Raw genomic sequence first — 17,995 nt, 5'->3', positions numbered from 1 at the left:
GGGTGTCCAACCTTTTGGCTTTTCTGGGCCACATTGAGTTAAGGTATATAAGTAATAAAATGGCGCCGCGCCCTTCACGCGCCGCCATGCCCCCCGCACTAACACAACTAGAGGATGATGAAATGGAATACAGTATACAGAGCTATACTTCTTCTGACAGATATTAAAGGAACTCTCTAACCACCATGACCACTTCAGTGATTTGAAGTGGTCATGGTGGTAGGAGTCAAAAACGCTGCACATGCTCGCCTCCCCCCCCCCCCCTCCCCTCCGAGGCAGCCTCTGCCTACAGTTGGAAGCTGCTGTGGCCGTGCTCCCGACCCAATTTCCTTCCTCCTCAGCAAAAAAAAAAAAATGTCAGGGGGCAGTGGGCCGCATTGTCTGCGGCTCCGGGGCCATGCGGCCCTCGGGCCCAGGTTGGACATCCCTGCTCTAGACACTGGCAACCTTGCCCACAGCCCACACATATTATTTTCTCCTTCTGGGCATCTCAGGACACAGCATCATCAGGACAGGGCACCAACACACGAGACTGTCCTGGCAAATCTGGGACTGATGCCAACTGTGCATTAGCAGCATAGGAAGGAAGCAAAATGCCAGCTGATCATTTTCATCAATGACAGAAAGCCAATGGTGTGCCGAAAATTACCACCTCCTCTACTATAACATATTCACTTTAAACATCATCTGTCCTGGTAATCTTCTAAAACTAAAACTATTTAATTAAAGAATGATGTTAAAACTTGTTTTACATAAACGGATTCATAAAAAATCATGATGGTCCCATTTATGAGTTACTACTTTTTAGGTTGACGCATGTGTCTGCCCAACATAGCAATGCCTCAAGCCCAATCACCTTGAGTACTCACTTGTTGATCGTGAGAGCCAGCATTGGGATCCAGCTTGCTTGCGTCATACAAGTGCCCGATAATCTCTTTAGACAACTGTAATTTTCTTCTCTAGCACATCGGGTTTGTTCTGATAGGCCTTGCTCCATGTAGCGCTTTGCTGCATTACCACCAAGCGGATGGGCGAGCGGTTCTCCGGCACGGTCTCTGGGGCATACTCCTTGCTGGGGTCCCTGCCCCGACAGTCATAAAGCACACAAGACACCAGGAAGACCAGCAGAAGGATGACATAACTAGCTACCAGGATAATTAAGTTCAAAGTCACAGGGTCAATTTCCAAGTAAAACTCCATTACGGCCCCATATTCCGCCCCGGAGCGAGGAAGACGGCTTGCTGGGAGACCCCTGTGGTCCGAGGGGAAGCAGGGAGCAGCAGGTGAATGGATGGCAATGGACACACAGGATTGTGCGGTAAAAATACATTTAATCCTCTACACTCATTTCTAGGCTGCATGATTAAAGCGGCTCAGTTTAATAACTTAATCCCGGCCTTTGAAGACCATGGTGGAGATGCACTTCCCTGATTGAGGCGAAAGCACCGTCATATCACCCGTGAAAGCTGATTAAATATGGGATTGTCGGCCACATTCATTTTCTGATTATTTTAGAGTGATTGGACGGTGACCCTGAAAGGTGAATTTGGGGGGAAGGGGCCATGACATATGAATGTTTTGGCAACTGAAACCTGGCAGAGAGTTGTTTGAAAGTTCCAGAACTTTCCATGGTTATGGTAAAGTTGATTTCAAAGCCGTGACCTTCAAAGTTTCCCAATTCTTGGGTCACCAGATGACTTAAGCAGATCACAGATGAGTCGAAAACCGAATGACAATTCTTGGTTGTTCATTTTTCGGATTATTAGCGTGCCAGCTGAGGCATGCGATTTCCGTGCCGCAATGGAAAGTGTCTGATCCAACGCACTGGATTTTGTTTAACCACTTAAGCCCCGGAAGATTTTACCCCCTTCCTGACCAGGGCCTATTTTGCGATTCGGCACTGAGTGACTTTAACGGACAATTGCGCAGTCGTGCGACGCTGTACCCAAATGAAATTGACGTTCTTTTTCTTCCCACAAACAGAGCTTACTTTTTTGATCATGCGCTATAAACAAAAAAAGAGCGCCAATTTTGCAAAAATAACAATATTTTTCACATTTTTTTTATATGAAATTCCCCCCAAAAAAATGTAAAAATCAAAATTTTTAACATTTTAGGCCAATTTGTTTTCTGCTACATATGTTTGGTAAAAAAAAATCGCAATAAGCGTATTTTGATTGGTTTGCACAAAAGTTATTGCGTTTACTAACTAAGGGAAAGATTTATGTAATTTTTATTTATTTATTTTTTTAACGAGTAAGGGCGGCGATCTGCGATTTTTTTTTTGTGGGACTGCGACATTGCGGCGGACAGATTGGACCCCTAACTGACATTTTTGACACTTTTGGGGGGACCAGTGACATTACTACAGTAATCAGTGCTAAAAATATGCACTGTTACTGTAATAATGACACTCACAGGGAAGTGGTTAACATTACTGGTGATCAATGGGTTAAATGTGTCCCTAGGGGCGTGATTCTAACTGTCAGGGGGCGTGGCTTGTGAACTAATCACAAAGACATGCGATCCTTTATAGCAGGAGAGAATGACAGACAGCTGTGTGAAAGACAGATTATATGACTGAATTTGCATTGCATTCGGACCAAAGTCATGCAGGACCCATTTTTTGGTCCACACCAGAATCGGATTGCATGGATCACATGGATCACATGGGTGATCACATGTGATTTGCAGAGCAGTGCGGTGCGAATCACATTCGATGTCTGACATCGCTGAAGTGTGAACCGGCACTAAGGGAGTGGACCAGCCGTATATGAATAGTGGATGGTCTGAAGAGGTCAATGCTAAAGAGCCAAAGTATATTATGCAATACTTACTTCCCCTCCAAAGGGTTGACACTCACAAGGTCCCTCGCTGGGATCTTCTCCGTAGTTTCTTATGGGTGCGTGAGTCATCAGTTGTCTTAATTGGCCGGTGCGGAGTGATATAACTCCTGAGTATGCGCAGGAGGTCATTTATTTGACATGACTAGGGTAGTCCAGATCCCACCTGTTTACCCATATTACCTGGATCAGTACCCAGCACCACCCCCCTTTACCTTTAAATGACAACACTAACTCAGCATTGGGATTAAATGGCCGGTTCGGCCTTTTATTAAACAAAACCATAAATAACAGAAAAACATAAAACAGTCAAACCTGTCCAGATCAAAGAATGGTTGCAGATCCTTGACGATACCATCTCCCAAAACTTTGGAGCCTATGGCACCATTAAGTTAGGTTCTGTCCCCAGCTGCCAAAACACCACCTGGAGGACTATCCTAACTGACCACAGACCCCTACCACCTTACACTACCCGATCGGTCTAGACTGAACCCGACCAACCATAGGACTCCATACCTGAGATGGGTCCCACCATTTTATCGTTTGACACCATGTTTTTGACCCTCGTCAAGGGCTCCAACCGCCAACGTCCAACCTCCTTAGCAGAGCAACAGAAATCGGCATCATCAGGGTGGGCAGGAGGGAAGTTTCTCCTATGATCTCTGTGACAGAACCCACTGTCACTGTGTGTTTTGGAGGGGACTGTGCGCAAGCCTCCTACCCACAGATTATGGGCCAGAAGATACTGGAGACCTGGGGACATTGCCTTTTATTTCATTTTATGTTCCCTTTATTCATCTTCTGAACAGCTGAAGATGGCATGACTCAGGGAATTGACCTAATGTAACGCTACAGCCCTTCTCCCCCATCCCCCCCCCTCCTTGTGTGGATTCATGACACAGACAATGGTCTGGGCTGGAGACATCTCTCCGCAGGGGGTGTGTATTAAGACTGCCTGTTTCAATGTACAAATGTTCCATTCCCATTGGCTGGTCCTTGTCCCCTTCCCCCCTGTGGCAAGTCTAAGGGGAGTTTCCCTAACTGTGTGTAAAACTGTATGTCTTGGAATGTAATAAACAGTTTAAGCTCTGCATGTTTAACCCTCAACACCTGTGTGGATTGTCTCGTGATTGAGGGGTTAAGGGCTGGATATGGCTTCTCCGCAGGCTGTGGGTGCGTTTGTAGGACAGGAGACACAGGTCCGGCGGATGTGCCCACCTGGGGTACTAAGGTCCGTTACATTTGCAAGTGAAGCCCCTTCAACTCCTCCCCTCCAACTACTCTCTCTCCTGCTCCTCCCCATCACCTTGTCTGCTCGGCCAATAAGGTAATAGTCCTGGACCTCTTATATCCCAACATCTAAATCAAGCATTTCCAACCTGCGGCCCGGGGGGCGGCATACGGCCCGGAAACGCAGGCAATGCGGCCCACTGCCCCCTGACAATTTTTTATTTTTTTTTTGCTGGGGAGGAAGAACGTCGAGTCGGGGGCACGGCCACAGAGGCAGCCTCAGAGGGGGTCATCCACTAGTTGTGTTAAATTAGTGCTGGTGGGGAGGGGCACGGCAGCACGGGAAGGGCCCGGCAGCGTTTTATTACTTATATACCTTAACTATAGTATATATTTTATATGCGGCCAGAGAAAATTTCTCAATTGCCCAGAGAAGCCAAAAGGTTGGACACCCATGATCTAAATGAACACCCTTCTGCCTGGTTTTCCTTCCACCCTGTCATGTAGACCCTGTGCTTATTATTTCCTTCAAGCTCCGGGTATGTCTTTGTCACAAGAGTGTACCCTGCGCCGTGCATGCGCAGCTCAGTGTGCATTCTGAAGAAGACTGTATACAAGGAGGTAAGTTTATTTTAGTGCAGAAGAAAGATTGCATGTATCTCCTGAATTAGCCCTGGTTCACCCCCATGCGTTTTTAGTGCGCTTTCAGTGCGTTTTCAGTTTTGCCGAAACGCACCGCAGTCCACTTAACATGGTTTCCTATGGGTCACGTTCACATCTGTGCGTTTTCCATCGGTACATTTTTTGGAAAAGGCCAGGGACTTTTTTTCCCCTGCAGCAGGTTGCATTTTTTGGTTCCATAAACTTCAATGGAAGCGCAGCGGAAATGCATCAAAAAAGCAGTGCTTGCGTTTTTTTTATACCTTCCCGCTGCATTTTTGCTGGTTTCTCCTGCAAGACAACAGACAAAAACGCAAAGCGCATTAAAAAAAGTTTCAAAAACACGTATGAAGAAAAAAAGAAAAAGCAAAACGCACCCAGAAAATACATCAATAGCAACCTGCATAGGTGTGAACCGCGCCTTAAGATCTGATTGTAAGTTTTTTATTTTCTTATTTTTATTTATACTTTAGTTTTGCTTTAAAACCCAACTCTGGGAAATCTAAAAATGATCTCTTTGATCTCTTGCAGTGGGGCTGCAACCGCCCTGCAAAGGGTTAATCATCAACTGCTTATTTAGGTCTGGGGGACATGGAAAAGAAGATCTACCTATCAGCTCCTTTGCTCCTCCATGCTGCCACACTGGTCCAGCAGTCTAAGGTCCTGGAGTCATCAAGACCAATGCATGGTCCATATTTCATTGGATTGGATGTGATGAAGCCGAGACACAGTGGGGGACGCCATCTGCTGGAGTTGCAGAGAATTAGGTAAGTTAAAGTGATTTTAACCATTTGCCTACTGAGCACTTTCACCCCCTTCCTGCCCAGGCCAATTGTCAGCTTTCAGCGCTGTTGTAATTTGAATGACAATTGCGCGGTCACACAACACTGTACCTAAACATATTTTTATATATATATATATATATATATATATATATACATATATATATATTTTTTTTTTTTTACACAAATAAAGCTTTCTTTTGGTGGTCTTTAATCACCACTGGGTTTTTTTTCTTGCTAAGTAAATAAAGACAGTAAATTTGAAAAAAAAAAAAAACTTTCATAGCTTGTTATAAATTTTGCAAACAGGTAATTTTTCTCCTTCACTGATGTGTGCTGATGAGTCTGCACTGATTTCCGCTGGTTGCATTAATGGGCACTGATGAGGCGAGAATGCTGTGCACTGGTGAGGCAGGCCTGATGGTCACTGATGAGACGGCACTGGTGGGCACTGATGAGGTTGCATTAATGGGCACTGAGGAGGCGGCACTGATGGGCACTGATGAGGTTGCATTATTGGGCACTGATGAGGCTGGCCTGATAGGCACTGATGAGGCAGCACTGGTGGGCACTGATGAGGTTGCATTATTGGGCACTGATGAGGCTGGCCTGATGGGCACTGATGAGGCAGCACTGGTGGGCACTGATGAGGCAGCACTGGTGGGCACTGATGAGGCAGCACTGGTGGGCACTGATGAGGCAGCACTGGTGGGCACTGATGAGGTTGCATTATTGGGCACTGATGAGGCTGGCCTGATGGGCACTGATAAGGGTTGCATTAATGGGCACTGATGAGTCTGCACTGATGAACATTGATAAGGTTGAATTAAAGGGCACTGATGAGTCTGCACTGATGAACACTGATGAGGTTGCTTTAATAGGCACTGATTAGGCTGGCCTGATGGGCACTGATGAGGCGGTACTGATAGGCAGCACTGATGGGCACTTGTAGGTAGCACTGATATGTGACACTGAGAAGGAGGCACTGATGGGCACTGATTAGCAGCACTGATTGACAGCTCTGGTGGGCACTGTAGGGACTGCACTGATAATCAGGACACTGATAAATGTCCCTTTTAGAGAATCCAGTTATCGGCTCTCTTCTTCTCTCCTCATGCTGTCAGGAAAAGAGTGCGAACAACCGGCTTCTGTTTACCTCCGTGATCAGCTTTGACTGGACACAGCTGATCGACTGGTAAAGAGCTGCTGATTGGATCTTTACCCTGATCTGTACCTCCAAACACTGTGATCACAGAGCGTGCCACCCGCACCACGCAGCGGGCGCAGTCACAGAAGCCCTCCCAGGACTAGCCGTCGGTGCTGTAGTCGTCATTTGGCGATAGCTCGGTCGGCAAGTGGTTAATGTCCCCTAGACTAAATGAGCAGTTACCTCTTGCATTACAGGCGCATTACAGGTGCAGTGCAGGTGCAGTACAGGCGCATTACAGGTGCAGTGCAAGTGCCGTACAGCCGCATTACAAGTGCATGCAGGTGCAGTACAGGCGCATTACAGGTGCAGTGCAGGCGCATTACAGGCACATTACAGGTGCAGTGCAGGTGCAGTACTGGTGCATTACAGGCGCAATGCAGGTGCAGTACAGGTGCATTACAGGTGCATTACAGGTGCAGTGCAGGCGCATTACAGGTGCAGTGTAGGTGCAGTACAGGCGCATTACAGGCGCATTACAGGTGCAGTACAGGCGCATTACAGGCGCAGTGCAGGCGCATTACAGGTGCAGTGCAGGTGCAGTTTAACTGCAAGGGATAGTTCTTTACCTCTCCATGAGTTGGGCTGTCAGTTCCATGAGAAGTTGGCATTGTGTAATGATTTCAGAGTTGTATGTGAATCCCATTAATACTATTTTAGAGTGTTGTAGTGAATCTGCCTGGTGGTTTAGGATCGTCTTGTATGAAGCAGTATGTGTCAGCCCTACAGCTGAAAAGTCAAAGGGGGAGAAGCTTGCTGTCATGATAACTGGCTGAACAGAGAACTTGTCACCATGGTAACATCGGTTTATAGAAGTTCATGGTGGAAATGTGGAGGTTGCCATGTAAACCACTTAAAGTGTTACTAAACCCACAGCAGTAAAATCTGTGTGTATAATGCAGTAAAACATGCTTGTTATACTCACTGTGGAAACTAAGGGGTTAATCCTCTGCATTGTGTAAAAAGGCTGTTTGATCCTGTCTTCTCTGATCATCCCCTTCTTCCACTGTCCCCAATCCCTCTCCTGATCGAACAGAGCCTCTGGGACACTTTGCACATGCTCAGTTTGGTGTGTATTGCTAGAGAGTTTTTTTTTTTTTTTTTTGAAAGGGTACATGTGATCATCACAGGGCCAATCAAGAGGGTCAGGGGTCCTGCAGCTTCATGGGGCAGTCAGAGGAGAATGAAATCTCCTCCTACAAGTTTTAACCAGTGCTCAACCAGACACTGATAAAGTCACAAGACTGCTATGTACTGCAGATGAGAAAAGGTATTTAGCAGTTTATATTTACTAAAATTAGACCTGTGCAGTTCTTTTCGTTCCAAATCAAAATTTGGACAGATTTTTTGTTGTTTAGAAATTCAGATGTATCCGAATTTATGAATTACAATAGTAACAAATTTACCCGTGTAAATGATTCCGCAATAACAAAACAAAGTTTTGGACGAAGTTTGAATTTGAATAGTTTTCTAATCAAATTAGAATTTCCGAAAAATAATAAAATAGAATATAAAATAAAGGAAAAGAATAGCAAAGAATATAATAGAATATAACAGAAAATAAAAGTATAGATTATAATATAGTAAAAAAGAACAGAATACTAAATTAAAGAATAGAAACACTTAGAATATGGAAAAAAAAGGGACAGAATAGAAAATAAAAGAATAGAGTAAAACAGAACAAAACAGAACAGAAAATAAAAGAACAGAATAAAATATAATATAAAATAAAGGAATAAAATAAAAAATATAATAGAATGGAATAAAAAACAGAATAGAATAGAAAGAATATAACAATCCTCTGATATTCAAATTTTGAATAGAATAAATAGAAATTAAAATAATAGAATAGGCTAACATAGAGAGTATATAGCTGCGTTTTTAAGACCCGGTGTGCACGAGGCTCTTCTGTGTTTCCACCAGAGAGGCTGAAATCTTCAACTATACCTGTAAAGGGACTAAACCTTCAAATTATGGTTTGAAAGGGGGAAGGAAGCAAAGAAAATAATATTTTTTGCACACAGCAGGTTCCCATTTCAGGACCTAAAGCTTGTTATTGTTTCTATTTTAATTCTCTAGTTATGGCTGGGAATTCTGCGCCATCTTGTGTATAATAAGTATATTGCAGCTGCTGATCGGGTCTATACAAAAACTAAAGGCTGATATAAAAGACACAAATCAATGCAGCTCTGTAATTATTATTAAATCAATAAATAAAGCGTTTAAAGCTTAAGTTTAGTAAAAAAAAAATAAAAATCAGCACAGGTGACATTACTTCCAGTCAATGCACAGTGCTGCAGATTTAGTTGAAATGTTTCTGACACTCTTGAAACAAATGTTTTATAAATAAACCATATAGTATTGGTAGTTGCAGCACAGTGGCTAAGTGGTCGCACTTCAGCCTGGCAGCAATAGTTTTTGAATTTAATTCGAATTTCTGAAGAGAATAAAACAGAATAGAATAGGAAATAAAGGAATAGAATATAATAGAATATAAAAGAAAATAAATAAATTAAAAGAATAGAATACAATAGAGTAAAACAGAACAGAATACAAAATAAAAGAGCTAAAAAAAGGGACAAAAAAGAAACTAAAAGAATAGAGAAAAACTGAACAAAATAGAAACATAGAATAGAAAATAAAAGAACAGAATCAAATAATATAGAATAGAAAATAAAGGAATAGAATAGAATAAAAAATAAAGCAGAATCAAATAGAATCAACATCTTCTAAAATTCGAATTTCGAAAAGAATAAATTAGAATAAATTAGAATAGAATAGAAAAGAATAGAATAGAGTAGAATAGAATAGAAAATAAAATGATAGACTAGAAAATAATAGAACAAACAATAGAAAATAATGGAATAAAATAAAACAAAATAACCATTTTATGAAATTCGAATTTTAAATAGAATAAATTCAAATTTCAAATAGAATAAATTTTTTTTTTTTTTTATAAATTTATTTATATAGAAGAAAACAAAGGAGATTTTTCATTACAATATTCACAAAAATCTGAACCTTCTGGTTAAGAATACTCACACATATCTGTAACAATTATATTCATACATACATAGGTTATTCACTTTAATTATTATTCTGATAAATCTCAGACTTAATGTGAACCATCATGTGCTATTTATCCGAATTCTCCAATGCCTCTAAAAAAAAAAACAAGAAAGGATTTTTATTTTTCCTTCAAAAAAAAAAAAAAAAAAGAAGAAGAGAAAAAAAAAAAAAACATAAGAAGAGAGAAAAAGAAAAAATAAAGAGGGAGAAAGAGAAGAAAGAAAAATAGAATAAATTTGAATTAAAATATAATATAATAGAAAAGAACAGAATAGGAAACAATAAATTAGAACAGAAAAAAAAACAATAGAATAGAAAGGCATAAGAAAGAATAAAACCATCTTCAAAAATTCAAATTTCAAAAAGAATAAATTCGATTTCGAATGGAATAAGATTCAAATGCAATTGTATTCAAAATTTAAATCGAATTATAATAATTTGAATCGATTCGAATTCCAATAAGCAAAATGAATTCCGAAAATGAATTAAACTAATTTAACTAAATGAATTCAAAACGAAACAAATGTTTTTGTTCTGAACATGTCTAATTAGATTTCCATGTTCTGTGTACTGTGGGAGACCAGATATAATAAATGCAGAGTCCTGGGATTAATAACACTTTAAAGTGGAACTAAACCTTCCTATTCTTTGCAGATAAAGTCGGTGCCATCTTATATCCTCTATTAGGATCTGCGGTTGTGGTCGTGGCTGCACTGGGGTTGTCAGCTTGAATCCCAACCAAGGCACAACCTGCCTGGAGTTTGCATGTTCTCCCTGTGCCTGTGTGGGTTTCCTCCCACGCTCCAAAGACATGCTGGTAGACTAGGTGTCTCCTGTTTAAATTGGCCCTAGCATGTATATGTATGAATGTGAGTTAGGGAGCTTCGATTTTAAGCTCCTTGAGGGCAGGGACTGGGCTTTTTTTCAGCGGGAACACAGAGTTCAGTTTTGGCACCTCCGGGACATAATGTATGTAATGGCAAGGGGTGCTGGGGGTCTATTGTTGCCGAGGGGGGGGTGATAAATTGTTGCTGGGAGAAATCTACTGTTGCAAGGAGGGATCTATTATTGCTGGGGGGCATATTGTTGCTGGGGGTCTATTATTGCTGGGGGGTCTATTGTTTCTGGGGGTCTATTGTTGCTGGGGAGGCTATTGTTGCTGGGGGTCTATTATTGCTGGGGGGGTCTATTGTTGCTGGGGGGTGGTATATTGTTGCTGGGGGTCTATTATTGCTGGGGGGAGGGGGTCTATTGTTGCTGGCTGCTAGGGAACTATTTTACTGCTTTTCTTTAAATAATTCCATACAATTTACTTAGCACCACAAAATAATACTTGATTCTAAATTGTCTAAAAGGGGCACTACTGGGAGATGGGCAGGGGTGAGACCATGGGATGGTGCTCAGAGGTGGGTATGGGTGAGACCATGGGATGGTGCTCAGAGGTGGGTATGGGTGAGACTATGGGATGGTGCTCAGAGGTGGGTAGGGGTGAGACCATGGGATGGTGCTCAGAGGTGGGTAGGGGTGAGACCATGGGAGGGTGCTCAGAGGTGGGTAGGGATGAGACCATGGGATGGTGCTCAGAGGTGGGTAGGGGTGAGACCATGGGATGGTGCTCAGAGGTGGGTAGGGGTGAGACCATGGGATGGTGCTCAGAGGTGGGTAGGGGGTGGAAGTGACTAAGAAGGGAAGAGTACCTACACCTTTTCTCTGAGAAAAAAAAGCCATGATCGGCGCTATATAAGTACCTGTAAAAAAAACAGTGTGAGGAAGATTTTTTTTTTTGCAGTCCATGTTTTCCTGTCCCAAAGACAACCCTTATTTCTTGTGTGGGCATCACGGAAACAGGGAGTGAGGAAAAATAGAGCTTTCTTTTGGTGGTATTTAATCACCTCTGGGTTTTTTTTATTTTGCTAAAAAAAGTTTTTCTTCTTCACTGATGTGCGCTAATGAGGCGGCACTGATGGGCACTGATAAGCTGCACTAATGGGCACTGATGAGACTACACTCAAGGGCACTGATGAGGATGCACTAATATGCTGCACTGACAGGCACTGACTGGCGCTGAATGTTTCTGCCAGGCTTGCCCACCTTACCAACTGCTCAGTGTCTGCCACCCCTCTCTGCCAATCCCTACACTGGCTCCCGATTGCCCAGCGAATTAAATTCAAAATACTAACCACAACATACAAAGTCATTCACAATTCTGCCCCGAGCTACATCACCAACCTTGTCTCCAAATATCACCCAAACTTTCCTCTCCGCTCCTCTCAAGACCTCCTACTCTCAAGCTCCCTTGTCTCCTCGTCTCATGCTCATCTCCAGGATTTCTCCAGAGCCTCTCCCATCCTCTGGAATGCTCTACCTCAACCTGTACGGCTGTCTCCTACTCTAGCTGCTTTCAGGCAATCCCTGAAAACTCATCTCTTCGGGGAAGCCTATAACTAATCTTCCATCAGCTCATTCCCTACTGTTACAACCTCTTGTAACACTTGCCCCACCCCATTAGATTATAAGCTCTTCTGAGCAGGGCCCTCTTAATCCCCTTTTATTTTATTGTATTGTAACTGTATTGTCCCCCTTTTATATTGTAAAGCGCATGGCGCTATATAAATCCGGAATAATAATAATAATATGCGGCACTGATGAGCACTAATAGACAGCACTGATGGGCACTGATAGGTGGCACTTATGGGCAATGATAGGCAGTACTGATGGACATCACTGATGGGCACGGATTGGTGTCACTGATGGGCACAGATTGGCACCACAAATGGTCACTGACTGGCATCACTGCTGGGGCTGCCCTGATTATCAGGGCACTAATGATCAGTGCCCTGTTTATCTAGACAGGTCTCCCCTGCGAGGAGATGCCGCTGATCAGCTCTCTTCTCCTCTCACTCTGTCAGTGTGAGACGAGGAGAGACGATAAACGGCACTTCTTTGTTTACATGTGATCGGTTGCCGTTTATCGCACGCAAACAGTGATCGTCCCACAAATGAGAGCTATCACTGCCAACATCAGATCATGGGCAGTAATTCTAGCCCCAGACGGCCGACCTCCTGTGTAAATCTAAAGTAATACCCTGTAAAGGCTTTTAAAGCGGCTCCTATGGATAGTAAAATTTACGTCATTTGTCGTCGTTGTACGGGCGTGTGCATTTTAATGAGTGACATGTTTAGTATCTATTTACTCAGCATAACATCGTCTTTTATATTTTACCAATTATTATTATTTATTTTTTTTGCATTAAAATTCAAAAAAGTGTATTAAAACAAAAAAAAAAAAAAACGCTGCGCAAATACAGTGTGTTTAAAAATAATTGCAACACTCACCAATTTATTCTCTAGGGCATCTGCTTTAACCACTTTACCACCGGAGGATTTTGCTGTCTTACATCCAGGCCACTTTTTGCGATTCGGCACTGTGCAAATTTAACTGACAATTGCGCGGTCGTGCGATGCCGTACCCAAACGAAATGTACGTCCTTTTTTTCCCACAAACAGAGCTTTCTTTTGGTGGTATTTGATCACCTGTGCAATTTTTACTTTTTGCGCTATAAACAAAAAAAAGAGCGTAAATTTTGAAAAAATAACAATATTTTTCACATTTTTTTATATGAAATTCCCCCCCCCAAAAAAATGTAAAAACCAATTTTTTTTTAAATTTTTGGCCAATTTGTTTTCTGCTACCTATGTTTGGTAAAAAAAAATCACAATAAGCATATTTTGATTGGTTTGCGCAAAAGTTATTGCGTTTACTAACTAAAGGAAAAATTTCTGTCATTTTTGGTGTTTTTTTTTTAACGAGTAATGGCGGCGATCTGCGATTTTTTTTGTGGGACTGCGACATTGCGACGGACAGATCGGACCCCTGACTGACATTGTTGACACTTTTGGGGGTACCAGAGACATTACTGCAGTAATCAGTGCTATAAATATGCACTGTTACTGTAAAAATGACACTGGCAGGGAAGGGGTTAATTTTATTGGAGAGGGAGGGGTTAATGTATGCCTAGTGCTTACTAACGTGTGTGGGGGAAGGTGACTGAGTGACCCAGGGACAGATCGCATGTTCAGCTATGCTGAACCCTGCAATCTGTCACTGTCTGTCACTTAGGAGATCTGCCCGCTTTGTTTACACAAGCGGGCGGATCTCCACACTCGATTCCCCGACGATCGGGGAAGAGCGGCGGCGATCGCCGCCGCTCCTCCCCTGGCCCGACTCCCGCTGTGAATGAATACAGCGGGAGCGAGCCTCCGGCGGCGCGCGAGCGCTGCCCACAAGGGGAGGAGTCCAGCGACGTAGGTCTACGTCGCTGGACGATAACGAACCACTTTGCCGCAGTAGAGCTCGAGTGAGCGGTCGGCAAGTGGTTAAAAAAAATATCATGTTTGGTGGTTCTGAGTAATTTTCTACCAAAAAATGCTGATTTTTACATGTAAATGCAAAGTGCCAGAAAAGGCTTGGGGGGTCAAGTGGTTGGAGAATACAACTTCAAAAGCTCACGTAAGTACCTGCTACGCTACTTGTAGCTATTAACAGCAGGCAGTCCCACTGCAAGTCTTATTTTAACTTTCTGCTGGTATAGGACAGCTCAGTATAATGAATTCTGGTAATTACACTAAAAATGAACGAGTTAAAAATGACACCAGAACTTTTAAAAGATTATACAAATTCACTGGAGGCTCTTTGAGAGCCAGGAACAGTTAAGCTATGTTTTGAAAGGCCATTTATCAGGCATCTGCTAAATAAATAATAATTATGATTAAATCACGTCAATGGTTTTTAGATAACCTGAGAGAGGAAATAGGGGCTTCTCTTATTAAATGAGTTTATTGCTGGACAGTGATTCCAGATGTTCTCCCTGCGGCAAAGATCTGTGAATCACAGGTTTAGGAAGTAGATGACGAATTTGAGAGAAGTGAAGGCGCTTACTTATTTGTAACCACTAGAGGGCAGTAAAGCAAGTGGGAAAGCAGCTGTAGACACACTCCAAAGGTAGCTGATAGAGCATATAATATGGCCACAGTAAAAAAAAAAAAAAAAAAAAAAAAAAATATATATATATATATATATATATATATATATTAATTACAATTATATTAATTAAAATTAATTAAAATTATAATATATTATAAATGATATATAAATATATTTATATAAATATAATGTATATATATATATATATATATATATATATATATATATATATATATTATAGTTTTGGACAGAAGGGGGGTGATTTAAAGTTTTGTTTTCTTTTATAAAACGACCACCCACCTGTGTGGTCCAATGAGTTCCACTTTAAACATCCAGCTGCATTTTTTTTCTACTATTCAAAGCTTTCTTAATGAGATTTTCCCTCCTTGTCCAGGTGACAACGTTTTTACCAGACAGGAAGAAAAGGAAATCTGTTACAGGTACACAGACAGCAATAAAAAGCTGGTGGCAATTCTAGCTTTCCCCTGCTTTTCTAAAAAAAAAAAAAAAAAAAGTTTCTTAATTTTTGTCTGTGGTGTTGTTGGAGATCTAATTCAACTTTTCACCTTTGGGAAAAAAAGTGCAGGGACATCTTTCTAATGGAGCCAATGTCAGCATTAAAGGAGAAGTAGGGCAAAGCTCTTTTGGTCATGTTCCTCCTGTAGATCACAGAAGTGCACTTAGTTCTGCTCTAATGTGACCCATATTTAGCTGACAGAAGGCTAAACTTTACTATTGGCTGACGTTACTCAGCCACACTATGGAGAGATCCTGACTTTAAAGTCGGGATGCACCCAGGTGGCTGACCAGCAGCTGGTTCATACTCTTAGTTAGCCCCTGAGAGCCTGAGCCAGCCACTCCCACCCCCTCCAGTAAGAGCTGGAGGGGCAGAGCAGAGAGTAGTGACTGATGTTCATCATTCTCTGCTCATTGAAGACCAAGTATTTATATTCTATATATAGCGTAAAAAAACACAAGTAGTCCCAAGGATGAGAGTAACCAGACCACTATAGGCACTTTTCCACTGCAAGTACCGGCTCGGCTCTACTCCGCCCTGCTTGGCCCGGTTTGCTTTTCCACTGCTGGTACCGCATGGTACGGTGTTGGAACGGTTCGGTACGGTACGGTATGGTTTGCTTTTCCACTAAAGTAGTACTAAAGTTAAGTGGGTGGGATAACAATGGGGTGGGTGGGATTCTCTGACCAATCAGTGGCTAGTAGTGACTGCATGCAAAGGATTGTGGGATATGGTACCGGGTATGGTACCTCTTGGAACCACAATCGAGTAGGTACTGTTTTTGAGAGCCTTACCGTTCGGTTCCATGCAGTGGAAAAGCGCCGCCGTACCGTACCGAACCGTTCCTACACCGTACCATGCGGTACCAGCAGTGGAAAAGCACAAAAGCGAGCCGAACCGTTCGGTTCCATGCAGTGGAAAAGCGCCATATATTTCCTTTGCACTGTCCCTGTTTCTTGCTAAGACATTGGGGGTATCTCCTCATCTCTTTCTGATATCCCTGGGATGAAACAACAGATCTGCTCTCCTAACTGGAGATAAATGACCAATTCAATCTCTAAGTGTTTGCAACACAGTCTCTATAGGTCTCTCCAATGGGGACGCTGGACGGTCTGGCCAAACTATGATGTTGGGTTCTGTGTGGGTGGATGACAAGATCTCACTTGTATCATCATAGACTGGCCGGTTCCCTTGAGAATCATTCTACAGCCCTCTCCGGAAAACATCTGCAAGGTGAGGGATCACAGCCAGGAACTTGGCCTGTTCTTCCACACCAGAAGCCTCTTTTTGTGGGCCTTGCAGCATCTCTAAAATAGACTTGGTCTTCTGTATGTAGATTTAGTTGAAGTCTCTCGGCTTGCTCCAGTCAGGGAGAAGCTGAAACAGGAAGTGATGATACCTTCCACTGTGAGTCCAAGTAGTCATCCTCTACAATCTCAGAGCAACTCAAGCACACAGACAGCAGCACCATAGTGGCAGAAGGCTATGGACCCAACAGGGTGAAATCTGAGGCCTGTGTCCAAGGTGAGGTTTTTTTCTTCTGCGTTGGGTCTACCGCTAGATGCCAAATAAAGTCACCTGCTCCATTGGCTGCTGCTGTTCACAAGCTTTTCTCCCTTTACACAAGACTGGCACTTAGCAGCTTTAAAGTGACCCACGCTCTCTTGCTTGGGTCCATCAAGTGAGCATTAGTTCGCCGCTCTGTCTGGAGGATTGCGGCCTCCTACGCCACCCCATTCCACTGCGGTTCCAGCCAAAAAAAAGTCCCAATGAAGAGCCAAGGGAAAAAAGTTAATGATCTTCCCAGGGTGCAGCAAAAGGAGGAAATATGTAAGTCCCAATAGGCCTTCAAACCTCCACACCGCAAGACTGCATACCACCTTAGTGCAACAAGGCTTACCGGAATAAAATAACCCCCAATTTAGAGTGGTCAAATAGTGCACTCTACAAACTCCAAGGCAATCAGCTTTATCCCAGCAGCCTGACAGGCCTCCACACCGCTATGTCTATACAATGTTGTTCAAAGCTCAGCCTCTCACTGAATTCCTTCTGAAGAGAACCAACATCATATAAGAAAAAGAAGCATTATATCTATAGCGAAGATCAGCAAGTACAGAAGATTTATTATGGTACATGAACTTACAATAGGCAGATGACAAACAGGCGCTTCAAGTATCATACACTTTCCTCATACCGATACCAAAGATGGTCATGGCTGTTCACGCATGCGCAGTGGCGTATGTTCTGGCTCGGCCCTATGAGTTTTGTCATAAGTGATATCATCAGGCTGACAGAACTAGGGTAAAAGTTAAAGTTGCTTAGATACCAGTACATGTTCCCAGCAGTGTGGAGTCTCTTTAGAGATTTTTTTTAAATCACCATGGATGGGTAGGGGTTCCCTACAATCCTGAGAACTGCTTGTACATTATTTAGCAATAAAATAGAACATAAGGCGAACTATAACTATTTTTATAAATGTTCCCTTTCCCTTCTCCGACCTATCCTGCATACCCTGTAAAAAAAAAGATTGTGGTTCAATCATGTGATCCGGCAACTCCAGCTCCCCTGTGTCAGTTCAGTTGCTGAGGGGAAGAGGAGGGATCACTGACTTGGTGACATCACAGCTCCGGTAATTCACAGCCAATTCACTAGCACTCCCTTACATAGGGAAACTGAAGCTTCTGGTCCTGAATACCTGACTGG

At 42.7% G+C, this 17,995-nt stretch overlaps 1 protein-coding gene across 1 annotated transcript; it reads right to left on the bottom strand.

Moving 5' to 3' along the window:
- Positions 1 to 936: 936 nt before the first annotated feature.
- SMIM36 (small integral membrane protein 36) lies at positions 937 to 1,200 on the bottom strand (the record flags this gene model as incomplete). The annotated part of the gene is made up of 1 exon (XM_082271194.1): positions 937 to 1,200. The coding sequence occupies one exon, from the start codon at positions 1,198 to 1,200 to the stop codon at positions 937 to 939; it is 264 nt and encodes an 87-aa protein (XP_082127320.1).
- Positions 1,201 to 17,995: the final 16,795 nt, after the last annotated feature.

The sequence above is a fragment of the Pelophylax lessonae genome (genome assembly GCF_965119305.1).
Source record: "Pelophylax lessonae genome assembly, chromosome: 11".
NCBI classification, from domain to species: Eukaryota; Metazoa; Chordata; class Amphibia; order Anura; family Ranidae; genus Pelophylax; species Pelophylax lessonae.
This window is presented reverse-complemented; position numbering and strand designations above follow the sequence as displayed.